Source organism: Microtus pennsylvanicus, chromosome 20 (genome assembly GCF_037038515.1).
Source record: "Microtus pennsylvanicus isolate mMicPen1 chromosome 20, mMicPen1.hap1, whole genome shotgun sequence".
Classification (NCBI taxonomy): Eukaryota; Metazoa; Chordata; class Mammalia; order Rodentia; family Cricetidae; genus Microtus; species Microtus pennsylvanicus.
In genome coordinates, this window is record NC_134598.1 from 10,153,151 (window position 1) to 10,167,161 (window position 14,011).

Below are 14,011 nucleotides of genomic sequence, written 5' to 3' on the forward strand. Positions count from 1 at the left end.
TTATAGAAATTTCTAGGTTGGAATGAGTACCTAACTCTAAATGAACAGGATACACACAGGTAAACACCCTTCAAACTTCGTAGCTCTTGGGTAGGATCCTAAAACCCTTCCAAAGGAGACAGGAAAGGAACATTCCTAGCGGGAGTCAAGTTAGCATCAGTCAGGACAACCAAGTAATGCCCAAACCAGGAATTACATATTCAGTCAATTATCAATAAATGTTACTGTAGAAAACATTTTCATATTTGCAAGTTAAAAAAAAAAAGTTTCACCAGGTGGTGGTGGTGCACAACTTCAATCCCAGCTCGGGAGGTAGAGGCAGGCAGATCTCTGTGAGTTCCAGGACAGCTAGGGCTGTTACATAGAGAAACTCTATCTTGGAAAAAACAAAGTTTCCATTTAACTAGGTGACTCTCTCACCTAACAAGGGCTTAAGCAACAAACAAGACCCAAGTGAGACTACAGGCAAAACCATCCCCAAGAGAAGAGCGTAGGTGGACCTTAGCTGCAACCCTGCAGGATGCCGGCAGGTGGTCAGGAGACCAGACAGCAGTGTCTGGTTGTTCCCAGAACTAGATGGTAAGCCCCTAATGCTGGAGCTTCTCTGCTGGGTTGCCTTCGTAGTCCTGGAAAGTCCCATGCAGGCTGCCAGGAGAGAACTGCATCAATAGTCTCACCCATTCATGGCCTCTGCAGGCAACACTATCAATCCGTCAGACCAGATGCCCCCACGGGTGCAGAAGCAGCAATCTGTTACAAGGTGGCAAACCACGCTTGGACTGGAGTTGAGGCTCACTCCTCAGGAGAGAATTCACGCTTGGTGCTGTAACCAGTCAAAAGCGACTGCGGGGCCCAGTAGGAAGCTACTGCTCTCGTACTACTGCTCTCATTTGCTGGTGTGCAGGCGGAACAGGAAGTGAACTGAGACACTGGGCAGTACCTTGAGCATATATGAGACCTCAAAGCCTACCTCCACAGAGACACACTTCCTCCAGCAAAGCCACACCTCCTAACAGTGCCACTCCCTTTGGGGACCATTTTCTTTCAAAGCACCACAAGGAAGGAAAGACTTTTTCTTAGATGATGTCATCATTGGTGAGGTGGCCCTGCTAGGTGATGTCATTGGAGAGGTGCCCCTGGTGCTATAACCCTAAGAGGTTCATTGGGGGGGTCTCTCTCTCTCATTCTCACACATATACAAACACACACATACTTAGACACACTGACACACAAAACATACACACCCCCACACTAGCACAAATACAAACCCCCACTAGCACACACACAGACACACTGACACACAAAACATACACACACACACACTAGCACACACACTCAGACACACTGACACACAAAACACACACACACACACTAGCACAAACACACACACTCAGACACACACACAGAAGACACTAGAGCAGAGAGATGGGAGGGGATTAGTGGTAATGGGAAGGACACAAGAGAAGGTAAGGGCTATGAATACCCTCAGAATATCCTATGCACATAAGGAAACCTCTTAGTATATGTAATTAATATATGCTAATAAAACATTTTTTAGAAATGAGGACTGAGCACGGTAGTCCATGCCTAGAATCACAAGTTTTGGAGACAGAGGCCAAGCCTGAGTTCAAGGCCATCCTCAGCTAAGAGTGAGTTCCAGCTACCCTAGAGTACAAAGTGAAGCCGTGTTTCAAACAATTATTTCAGGGCCTAGAGAGATGGCTCAGGGTTAAAAGTGTCTGCTGCTCCTGCATGGGATTGGACAGCTTCCAGCACCCACATCAAGCTGCTGATAAACCTGCAACTCCAGCTGCAGGGAATCCAATACACTCTCTAGGCTTCCGCTGGCGCAGGCACCCAAATTAAAACCAAACACTGTGGTGTACGCCTTTAACACCAGCACTTTGAAGGCAAGGGTAGGCAGAAATCTGTGAGTTCAGAGACACCCTGGTCTATATACATACACACATATATACACCACACACATACACTACACATACATACACACTACACATACATACACACACTACACACACATACATACATACATTACACACACTACACACACATACATACACACACTACACACACATACACTACACATACATTCACACACTACACATACATACACTACACATACATACACACTACACATACATACATACACACACTACACATGCATACACACACTACACACATACATACACTACACATACATACATACACTACACACATGCATACATACACTACACACACACACACATAGATACACTACACACATATATACACTACACATACATACATATACTATACACATACATACATATACTACACACACATACATACACATACTATACATACATACATACACCACACATACATACACTACAATACATACATATACTATACATACATACGCTACACATACATACATATACAACACAAGTATATAAACATAAATGAACTGTTATTTAGATCACAGAGTTGTATAACCATAACCTCAATTTTAAAACATTTCCATTATTTCCCCAAAGAAACCCATCCCTATGGGTCTGCCTGTTCTGAGCTCTGCACACAATGGAGCCATTCTCCATATGCTCCCCCGGAGCACCTTTCTTTCACGAGCTCACCACTAATCCATTTGCCGCAAGCGTCTCTACTTCACGCCTTTACACGGCTGCACAGCCCGACTGTACAGACAGGCGCCGTGATTCACTGACCCTTCACCATCTGATGGGGGTTGGGAGTTGTCACGTAGGAACCATTATGAAATAATGCGGCTGCGAACACCTGTGTGCGTGTTTTCCTCTCAGGTAAACATCTAGGAATGGAATTCTTGGGTCTGTATTTAACCTTTAGTAGCTGCCAAGCTTTCGAAAGTAACATTTTACCTCCTTCTGCCATGGACCAGGGATCCAGTTACTACATGCTACCTGTCATGAGCGCTAACACGGGAGTGCAGCTATAACACACACCTTCTCAGACCCTGCGTAGGAATGGGCCCCTCTTCAACTAAACACACAGCTTTGAGGACTCACAGGAAGTGGTGAGAGGGGAAGGAGCCGCTGGCTAGCCAGGCAGATCAGTCAAGTCCAGACTGGCAACCAATGGGGGAAGAGATGCTACAGCCAGACAGCATCCACTGATATTACAACCAATGGGGGAAGAGATGCTACAGCCAGACAGCATCCACTGATATTACAACCAATGGGGGAAGAGATGCTACAGCCAGACAGCATCCACTGATATTACAACCAATGGGGGAAGAGATGCTACAGTCAGACAGCAACCACTGATATTACAACCAATGGGGGAAGAGATGCTACAGCCAGACAGCATCCACCGATATTACAACCAATGGGGGGAGAGATGCTACAGTCAGACAGCAACCACTGATATTACAACCAATGGGGGGAGAGATGCCACAGCCGGACAGTATCCATGTCACTGATATTACAACCAATGGGGAGAGAGACGCCACAGCCGCACAGCATCCACTGTTATTACAACCAATGGGGGGAGAGACGCCACAGCCGCACAGCATCCATGTCACTGATATTACAACCAATGGGGGGAGAGATGCCAAACAGCAAGATCAGGCCAAGGCCAGCCTGGGCTACAGGAGCTCCCATCTCAACAAAACAAACAGAGAAGGGAATGGGGCAGTATCACGCACACTCAAGTAGGCGGTGCTTCCCAAAGAAGGTCACAGAATTTAAGATTTTTTTTAAGATGGGATCTCTCTGCCATGTGTATTCCTGGCTAGCCTGGAACTCACTATGCAGGAGAGCCCTCAGGTCCACCTGCTTCTGCTGCCAGAGCTGGATTAGAGGGGTGTTCCTGGCGCCACAGCATTCTGGGGGCAAACCTGGCAGAGGGGCACGAGAAGCAGCATCTGGTGCTTCAGGAGACGCTTCTAAACGCGCACAGGGCGGAAGACAGTGCTGGGATTAAAGGCGAGCTCCACCACCCTGGCTCCAGGAGAAGCTTAGTAATCAGCGAAGCCCCAGTGTGGACTGAAACGGGAGAGCGGAGAACTGGGATGGACCTACAGAGCCCAAGCCCTTGACCACAGAACTCTAAACCATGAAAGAGAGGAGGTCTCTGTCCTGGCTGTCAACACCATTGCTCACCCAGCAGGGAGCAGGGAGCAGGGAGCAGGGGCTTTGACTGTGGACCTAGGAACCAGGGGAAAGAATGAAAGAACCGCTCAGAGCAGAATCCGGCCCACCAAGAAATCTGTGTGGGCGGAGATACGTGCCCCACAGGAATTCAGATTATTTACTTTAGACACGTTTTTGTGCCTAGACTGGCCTTGACCTCAGAACACAGCTGAAGCTAGTCTGGCCTCTACCTCTCAAGTGCTAGAATCATAAGTGTGTGCCACCATGTCTTGTAAGAAAAATCTGCAAAGGTAAATTATCTCAAATCAAAATCAGTCCCATGCCAGGTAGTGTGGTGCACACTTACAACCGCGGGATCAGGAGGTAAGGAAGGCTAGCCTGAGTTACAGAGAGGCCCATCTCAAACACACACAGACATACATGCACACATACGCACATATACACACACTTGAACATGCACACATACACACACAAACACACATCACACATGTACATGCATACACGCCATACACATACACTCACACCACACACATACACACGTGTGCACACATGCACAGCTAAGAGATGGTACAGCAGGTAAAAGATTTGCCAAGCAGTCTATCCCGAGAATTGGGGTTTAGATCTTGAGAACCTATGCAAATGCCGTAACTCCCTGGTGGACGCAGTGTCCACCTGCGATTCCAGGCTCCAAAGGTGGCAATGGGGCTTCTGGAGCAAACCAGCTAGCCGGAGTAGCTATACCACACAGACACATGGGGGGAGGGGGACACACGTGAGCACACATATATCCACACAGACACACGGGGGGACACACGTGAACACACATACATCCACACAGACACACGGGGGGACACACGTGAACACACATATATCCACACAGACACACGGGGGGAGGGGGGACACACGTGAGCACACAAACATCCACACATACACCACACAGACACACGGGGGGGACACACGTGATCACACAAACATTCACACATACACCACACACACACACGGGGGGACACACGTGAACACACAAACATCCACACAGACACACGGGGGGAGGGGGGACACACTTGAACACACAAACATCCACACATACACCACACAGACACACGGGGGGACACACGTGAACACACATACACCACACACAGGGGGGACACACATATATCCACACAGACACACGGGGGGACACACGTGAACACACATACACCACACACAGGGGGGACACACATGAACACACATATATCCACACAGACACACGGGGGACACACGTGAACACACATACATCCACACAGGCACCACACAGACACACGGGGGGCACACGTGAACACACATATATCCACACAGACACACGGGGGGAGGGGGGAGACACACGTGAACACACAGACACATGGGAGCGGGAAGGGGGGAAACGAAACCAAAAGCAGTCCATTTTCTTCTTTCTAAAGGCCATGGCTGCTGGGGAGAAAAATCCTAGCAAATGCCAGATGATGTCAGGGAAGGCGGGGCCTCTCACAGGCGGAATCCCTTGATTCCCAAACATTCCCCCTCCTTCCCTACTGCTCGGAGGCAGCGCCTCCAAACATGAGGGCGCAGTTTTCAGACCTACAAGCTAACGTTCTTGCTTTCTACTTTTTACCTGGTTCAAGACCATTACCATTTCTTTAAGTAATCACATTAAATTCTTGTAGAATTCTTGTTGAAATCCACACTTTTCTCTCCTCCTCCTCCTCCTTCTTTTCTCTCTCTCTCTCTCTCTCTCTCTCTCTCTCTCTCTCTCTCTCTCTCTCTCTCTGAGTCTTGCTCTGGGTGGGCTGGAATTCACTCTGTGACCAAACAGGCTGCCCTCGAACTCCACATAGTCATTTAGCTTCTGTTTCCGGAGTGCTGGGACTCCAGGCACACGCTGTGCGCTGACAAGCTTGCTTCCCTTTTGTAACGATTTTGATTCCAAAGGACAGAAATTTAATGTCCCAAGAAAGAATGCCTTTATTAGCTGATTTTACATTTTTATTTATTCGTTAATTTGTTTTGTGGTTCTGGGGCTTCAACCCAGAGTCTTGAGTGAGGTAAGCAAGTGTTTTACCAAAAAGTTATAGCTCCACTCCCCACAAAAAAAAAAAAAAAAAAAAAAAAAGATTTTTAGGGACTAGAGAGATAGATGGCTCAGTGGTTAAGAGGATCCAAGTTCAGCTCCCAGCACCCACATCAGGCGGCTCACAACTGCTTGTAAGTCTGCCTCTAAGGGATCCGGCATCCCTGGCCTCTGAGCACCTGCACTTGTGTGGACCTACCCACACACATACACATAAATGTTTTTAAAAATTAATGATCTCAAAAAAAAGACAAAAATTAATGATCTCTGTGTGTATGTGTGTGTGTATGTGTGTATATGTGTGTGTGTGTGTGTACGTACGCTCCTGAATGCAGGTACCCACAGATGCCAGAAGCACCAAGTCCCTCTGGAGCTGGATTTATGGGCAAGGTCCCTGAGGTGGATCCTGTAATCTTAACTCTGGTCTTCTACAAGAGCAGTACACACTCAATCTCAGAGACTCCACCACGGCCTCCACTTCGCTTCTTTGAGACAGGGTCTCACGTAGTCAAAACTGCCCTTGAATTTACAATCTTTTTATTTATTTATTTAATTATTTTTTATTTTATTTTTCAAGACAGGGTTTCTCTGTAGTTTTGAAGCCTGTCCTGGAACTAGCTCTTGTAGACCAGGCTGGCCTCAAACTCACAGAGCTCCACCTGCCTCTGCCTCCCAAGTGCTGGGATTAAAGGCGCGCACCACCACCTCCCAGCTGTAGCGAAACATTCTTACACACAATCACCTTCCCCCCTAGAACCCACGTGAAACCAAGCCTAGGAGTCCCATCACTGGGACAGAGAGAAGAGGATCCCCAGAGCTCAACGGTAAAGACAGCCCGGCTGGAAACTCCCCTCCCCATTCCCCCACCACACGCAGAATAAGAAAACTGTGACTTTCAGAGAGACATGGCGCCACATGCAAATTATCCCATATACTTGGGAGGTAGAGACAAGAGGATCAGGAGTCCAGCCTTTTACCAAGGCTGAGATCAGCCTAGGCTACGTGAGACCACGTCTCTAAACACAAAAGAAACAAGGAAATGATGACCGCCACGAATTACTCGGAGAAACCGTCCCTTGGTGAGTGAAATACAGGAGATGTGTGTTCTCTTTTAGAGACCTGTGTCACCATGCCTGGCTGTTGCTGTTTTGAGACAGTCTCACTAGGTTTGGGACTCATTACATAGACCAAACTGGACTCCAGTTCTGAGCTCTACCTGCCTCTGCCTCCCAAACACTGGGATTTAAGAGTATGCAAACACATCCAGCCTTTTTGTTTTTGGAAGACAGGGTCCCAAGTATCCCAAAGTAAACCAAGTAAACCAGGATGACCTTGGACTTCTGATCCTGCCCCCCCCACACCTTGCAAGTGCTGGGACGACAGGACCCACTGCACGCTGGTTTTTGGGATGCTGGGCTGGAGCCCAGAGCCTCACGGATGCTAGGCAAGCCGTTTACTAATAAGCTCCCCATTTTTACTTTATTCTCTAAAAACTGGATTATATTGGCCAGGCCATGGTGGCTCACACCTTTAACCCCAGCACTTAAGAGGCAGGTGTATCTCTGTGAGTTCAAGGCCAGCCTGATCTACAGAGCAAGTTCCAGGCTGTAGCTTTGGAGCCTGTCCTGGAACTAGCTCTTGTAGACCAGGCTGGTCTCGAACTCACAGAGATCCGCCTGCCTCTGCCTCCCGAGTGCTGGGATTAAAGGTGTGCGCCACCACCGCCGGGGCTATTTATTTATTTATTATGTATACAATATTCTGTCTGTGTGTATGCCTGCAGGCCAGAAGAGGGCACCAGACCCCATTACAGATGGTTGTAAGCCACCGTGTGGTTGCTGGGAATTGAACTTAGGACCTCTGGAAGAGCAGTCAGTGCTCTTAATCTCTGAGCCATTTCTCCAGCCCTCCACATCCCAAGATCTTTAAAATTGTTAGCTTTAGGTAAAATGGATTGGAAAAATGGCTTAGTAGTTAAGAGCACTGGCTGTTCTTTCAAAGTACCAAGGCGGGGTTCCCAGCACCCACTGTTGTCTGTTGACTCCAGTTTCAGGGGCTCAACAGCTTTTCTGGCCTCCAAAGGCAACAGGCACACATGTGGTCTGCAGACATACCTGCAGGCAAAACACCCATATACATTAAAAAAAAACAATGCACAAATTGCTTTGCCTGGTGGTGCATGCCAGTAATTCCCGGAGTCTGGAGACTGGAGCCAGCCAGGAGGGCGGCTCTGTTTGAGGGCACCTTGGTCTACACAGCTAGAGTAAATTTCAAGCCAATCTGGGTTACACAGTAAGAACTGAAACAGCCAAAAAAAAAAAAAAAGCACACGAAAAAATACATTGAAATTCTTTGTTTCCTGAAACATAGAAACAAATGTGTCAGACTATCAAACTCATCTGTCAACAGCAAGATAAAGAGCAACACAGCAGTGTCTCAGTTCATATGCCGGAATTCACGAGTCCATATATACACACACACACACACACACACACAGGAAATCAGTCACATGTCTCAGTTCATATTACACAAATTCACAAATACACACACACACAAAATCGGTCATGTGCACAGCCGCAATATGCAAATACAACTTCCAATGTTTTAGAACACTGACTGTAAGAATCTGAAGACTTCTATTTTCACCGAACATTTTCATTTACTTATTTTGTGTATGTAGAGGTCAGAGGATAACCTGTGGGAGCCTCCTTCTACCATGGGGGTTCTGGGGACGGAACTCATGTCCTTGGGTTTAAAAGCACGGCCTTTGCCAGCTGAGCCATCTTAACAGACCCCCAAAGACTTTTTTAAATTACTTTTTTACTCTTTTTTTATCATTCTAATTAGTGTATATCTAGTATGTGTGTGTGAGCACGTACACATGCCCCACTGTGTGTGTGTGTGTAGGTCAGAGGACAAACGTCAGGAAGGGAGTGATTCGCTCTTTCTTCCATGGGACCGGAGGCTGGAAATCAGGTCATCAGGTTTGTGTGGCAATCGCTTTTCCCCACCAGCCCCCAGAATTCTTGACCATATATTAGTAACAATGCAGATGTCCCCCCCCCCCTTCTAGCCACCCAGACCTTATAAATTATCAGGAAGAGATATGAGATTAAATCCAAACCCTCAGACCTATCTCTAGCTGTTTGCACTCTCCTACGCTTAGGGTCTAAACATTAGGCTGATTGCTTAGTTGCCAAGCGCGTGTCTAGCATGTGCAAGGCTGTAAATTCCAGTCCCCAAACCAGAAAACAGAATCTGCACCCTAAACACCTCTCATAATCCACAGGGAGTGGAGAGCTGAGAAAAGACAGTTTCGGTATATTCAGATCAGAAGTTCATTCAGTTTTATTTTAACCGTTATCCGGAGAAACTTGAATGGAAGAAGAAATCAGGAAGGAGCTGTAATGGAAGCTGTGGGGAGGCTGAGCCAACAGCATCACAGTTTGAGGACCAGGCTGGCCTACATAACAAAACCCTACTGAAAACAAAAAGGAAGAAGAGGAAAAAAGGAAGAAAAAGAAAAAACGATCCAGGTGCAGAGGCTCATCTCATCCATGCTCGTGATCCTCGTAGGGGAGCAGCAAATTCAAGACCAGCGTGGGCTACAGAGTGAGTTCTAGCCTGGGGTAAAGAGGGAGGCCACATCTCAAAACCCCAAAACTTACAAAAAAAAAAAAAGAGAGAGAGAGAGAAAGAGAGAAAGAAGGAAACTTTTCTACAGTACTATATAGATTTGGGAATAAAGATAGATGGCCTATTCCCCTTTCAAACAAACATACATATAAATAAATAATATATATGACAGGATATCAGTCTATACATTATCCATTATTATAAAATGTAATCAAAAATATGTATACAGCTTTCTTTCTTTTTGGTTGTTTCAAGAGAGGATTTCTTGTGTGGCCCTGGCTGTCCTGGAACTTGATATGTAGACCACGTTGGTCTTGAACTCAGAACTCGAAGATCTGCCTGCCTCTGCCTCCTAAGTGCTAGGATTCATGGCCCACGCCACCGCCTGGCTGTTGAGTTTTATTTCTGTAAGCATAGAAACAGAATGAATGCCACATAAACTAAGACCTACTAGGATCCTGCCCTGATGAGATACTAGTGTTTCAGTCTCTGAAATGGTCTCTTCAGGTCCAAGAGGACGGGAATCTTTCTCTAGCTCCAACATTCCATCAGAGAAGCTAAGCACAGAACTCTGGAAGAACAAAAATGTCCAGAATGGGTTGGAAGTTCCCCTGCTAAAGTTCCTCTCCAGCTCTGTGTGCCAAAGATATTCTCTGGCAAAGGGGCAGGACATCTCTCTCCAGGCTGTCTGATCACTCAACCATAGCTTAGCTTCTCAGGCAGCCAGGGGTTAATCATAAAGACTCCAGGAATCCTTGCTGAGTCTGGCTATCTGCAGGGTTCCAAGTATCCGCTCAAAAGGCAAGACCCAAAGAATCACAGAGCTCCCTGCCTTAATCCCAAAGCATGTTATCTCCCCAAATTCCTGCCAGGATGGGTGGAGTAGGGTAGGGTCTCCAGTCTAGAAACAAACTCAATTCTTGATGAGCCCGGAGTCCTCTCGGAATACCTGTGACTTCGGCTATCTGGTTTGTGTAAAAAGGGAGGTGGAATGGGGGTAGGGGAAGACACAAGTAGCCAAAGTGATAAAATAATCTTGTGGGGAATGAGCCCAGGGACGAGGTGTGGGATGACACGCTGTCCCCAAGAACATCGGCACATCAGCAGACAGTCAAACTAACTTCATTTCACAAGACACAAACCCGCAAAGTTGACTGTTCTTATTCCGCCGGCCATCTCCGGCCTCACAAACCCTGGATCTAAAGTCCTTCAACTCCAGAACCAGGTGTGAAAAGGCAGGGAAAGAAGGGGCAGAAGCTGAGGCGCTGAAGGGGGAGAGAGGAATCTCGTTCCCCTCTTAAAGGAGAATGCTTAAACCAGGGGCACTCCCGGACCCCTCGGAAAAGAAGGAGCAAGATTCCCCAAAAGCATTTTCCTACCTTCTTGTTGTTCTTGTTATACCCAAAAGTCGAAATCCCAGGCCTGGAAGTCACTGATAGCAACATGTTTTCTTTACTGTTAGAGAACTAAGAGAAAGGAGAGAAGGAAAGGGAGGGGGTGGAGAGGGAGGGAGGAGGGGGGAAAAGGAGAGGGAGAGAGGAAGGGAGGGAAAGAGGGAGGGAAAGGGAGAAGGGAGGAGGAGGAGAAAGGGGAGAAAAGGAGCGAGCAAGAGAGAGAGAGTGGGGGGGGGCTGCGGGGAAGAACGAGCTAGGTCTGCCTCGCGTCGCTGACAGAAGTTAACCGAGAGTCAGGACAAGCCACGTCCACTGGGTCCTAATGCCCAGGATGTTCTAGTCTGGTTTGTTTTCCTTAGGCTTAGTAGTTGGAGCTAGAGAGAAGAGTTCCTAGGTCTAGTCCCTGTCAAATGCAGACCCATTCCCTCACGAACAAGTTCTTATTACCGCAAAAAGACAATTATCCTACTATCAATAAAAGACAACGATTTTTGTTGTTGTTTTGATTTGATCTGAAACTTTCCTTCCCTCAAATCTCAGCTACAAGATTTCAAGCTCGGCCTACAAGATGGCTTGGTGGTAAAGGTTGCCAAGCCTAAGTTAGGTCCTCAGATCTACCAGGTAGAAGGAGAGGAACAAAATTGTTCTCTGACCCCCACAAGCACGCACTGTGGCACGCCATTCAAAATAAATGTAATTTTTTTTTTAAGATTTCAAGTCTGATGTAAAAGGACCCACTCTGCCTCCCAGAGCATGTATAGAAAACTGTACTGAGATGCAGTGTGTGAGAAGAGCTTGGAGCTCAAACTACTTTATATTTAGGCTGATTTTTGTTTTGTTTTTGTTTTTCAAGACAGGGTTTCTCTGTAGCTTTGGAGCCCGTCCTAGAACTAGCTCTTGTAGACCAGGCTGGCCTCGAACTCCCAGAGATCCGCCTGCCTCTGCCTCCCAAATGCTGGGATTAAAGGCGTGCGCCACCACCGCCTGACTATTTAGACTGCTCTTAACATGTTAAGAAAGAACATGGAGGCTGGAGAGAGGGCTTAGGGGCTAAGAGCATTTGCTGCTCTTCCAGAGGACCTAGCTCACACCTGGCAGGCATCCGTATCAGGTGGTTTATGATCACCTCTATTGCTCCAGCTTTCACGTGCTTGCTCTCTCTCTCTCTCTCTCTCTCTCTCTCTCTCTCTCTCTCTCTCTCTCTCTCTCACACACACACACACACACACACACATTATCACATTCGGTCATAGTCTCTCACCCTCTCTCACTCACTCACTCTCTCATACACACAATTTTTTTAAAGGTAAAAATGAACTTTTGGCAGTCTTATGTACATTGGTGTTTGGCCTGCATGTGTGTCGGACAGGTGAGGCTGTCAGATCCCCTGGAACCACAATTACAGACAGGTGTGAGCCCCATGTGGTACTGGGACTGAACCCGGGTCCCCTGGAAGATCCGCCTCTTAACCACCGAGCCAGTCTCCAGCCCAGAAAATGAATCTTAAAAAAGCAAATAAATAAATAATAATAATAGTGAAAACGCAAGCTCATGGCCTGGAAATGGAGATGCGCCCTGTAAAGCTGTAACCGCAGCACACACAAAGGACAACCGACCAAGTCTGAGGCCAGAGGCTAGCCTGATCTTCAGAACAGTAGGCTAGCCGAGGATGATGGAGGACACACCAAAGAGAGTGAGGCAGGAGGATCACAAGTGCAGGCCAGCCTAGGCTCTGGGTTACACTTTTCTTTCCTCTTTCTACTGCCACCCCCTTTCTTTTTTGGATGATGGTTCAACTGGTAAAGGTGTCCAAGATCAGGATTCAGTTGTTGGCACCACATGGTTAAAGGGAGAACCCAGTCCCAGAAGTTGTTCTCTGACCTGCACACACATACACATGCTGTGGCATGCACAGCCCAACACTCACACACACACACACACACACACACACCACGTAGTAAGCAGAACGAAGGTGAATGCACAAAGAGCAGACACAAATTAGCTATGACAGGAAAGACAGGCTGACTTCAGCTCTCCCACTTCAGAGTCTCAGCAAGGAAAGGCGCCCTGAGCCAGGCACGGTGGCTCTTTCGTGCCTTCAGTCACAGCAAAACCAAAATAATAAATAATAAGTAAATAAATAAAAGCCGCCCATCCATCAGAACAATTTCACAAAGCTCGGGGCTTGGTGATTTTTGAACAAGTAGAAGCCTTTTATTTTCTTGTCATTGTACTTATCTACTTTTGGTGGTAGCAGGGATCAGAACCAAAGGCTCCATTCAGTACGCTCAGCGCTCTACCACTCCCTAAGCTAATACAAAGTAACGTCTTCAGCCCAAGAAAAGCTATCTTATTTATTATCTATTTAACTATTTATGTAAGGTGGGGTCTCATCTGCAGCTCTCACTGACCTAAAACTCATTATCCGTCCCCTGCCTTAGTGCAGGCCTACTAGTGTAGACACGCTCAAGAGTGCCTTGTTTTGGGCCGGGCGATGGTGGCGCACACCTTTAATCCCAGCACTCAGGAGGCAGAGGCAGGCGGATTTCTGTGAGTTCGAGACCAGCCTGGTCTACAGAGCTAGTTCCAGGACAGGCTCCAAAGCCACAGCGAAACCCTGTCTCAAAAATCCAAAAAAAAAAAAAAAAGAGTGCCTCGTTTTGTGTGTTTGTTTGTTTGGTTTGGTTGTTTGGTTTGATGACGCCAGGTGACCTAGCGCTCTGCCACGGAGCCACATTTCCAGCCCCCAGCTTATACTTGATGCTTCTTTTTAA

The 14,011-nt window shown here is 47.2% G+C and overlaps 1 protein-coding gene across 5 annotated transcripts in view; it reads right to left on the reverse strand.

Annotated features, from left to right (window-relative positions):
* Rbms2 (RNA binding motif single stranded interacting protein 2) overlaps positions 1-14,011 on the reverse strand; it is a 57,387-nt gene that overhangs the window by 31,448 nt on the left and 11,928 nt on the right. The window contains exon 1 of one of the 5 annotated variants that reach the window (XM_075954543.1): positions 11,223-11,498. The exons of 3 other annotated variants lie outside the window; for them this stretch is intronic. In XM_075954543.1, coding sequence (XP_075810658.1) covers positions 11,223-11,288 — 66 coding nt within the window. In that variant the 5' untranslated portion in view covers positions 11,289-11,498. Of the gene's footprint in view, positions 1-11,222; positions 11,499-14,011 lie in introns of those variants that run through there. One more of the 5 variants, XM_075954544.1, reaches the window with a different exon arrangement.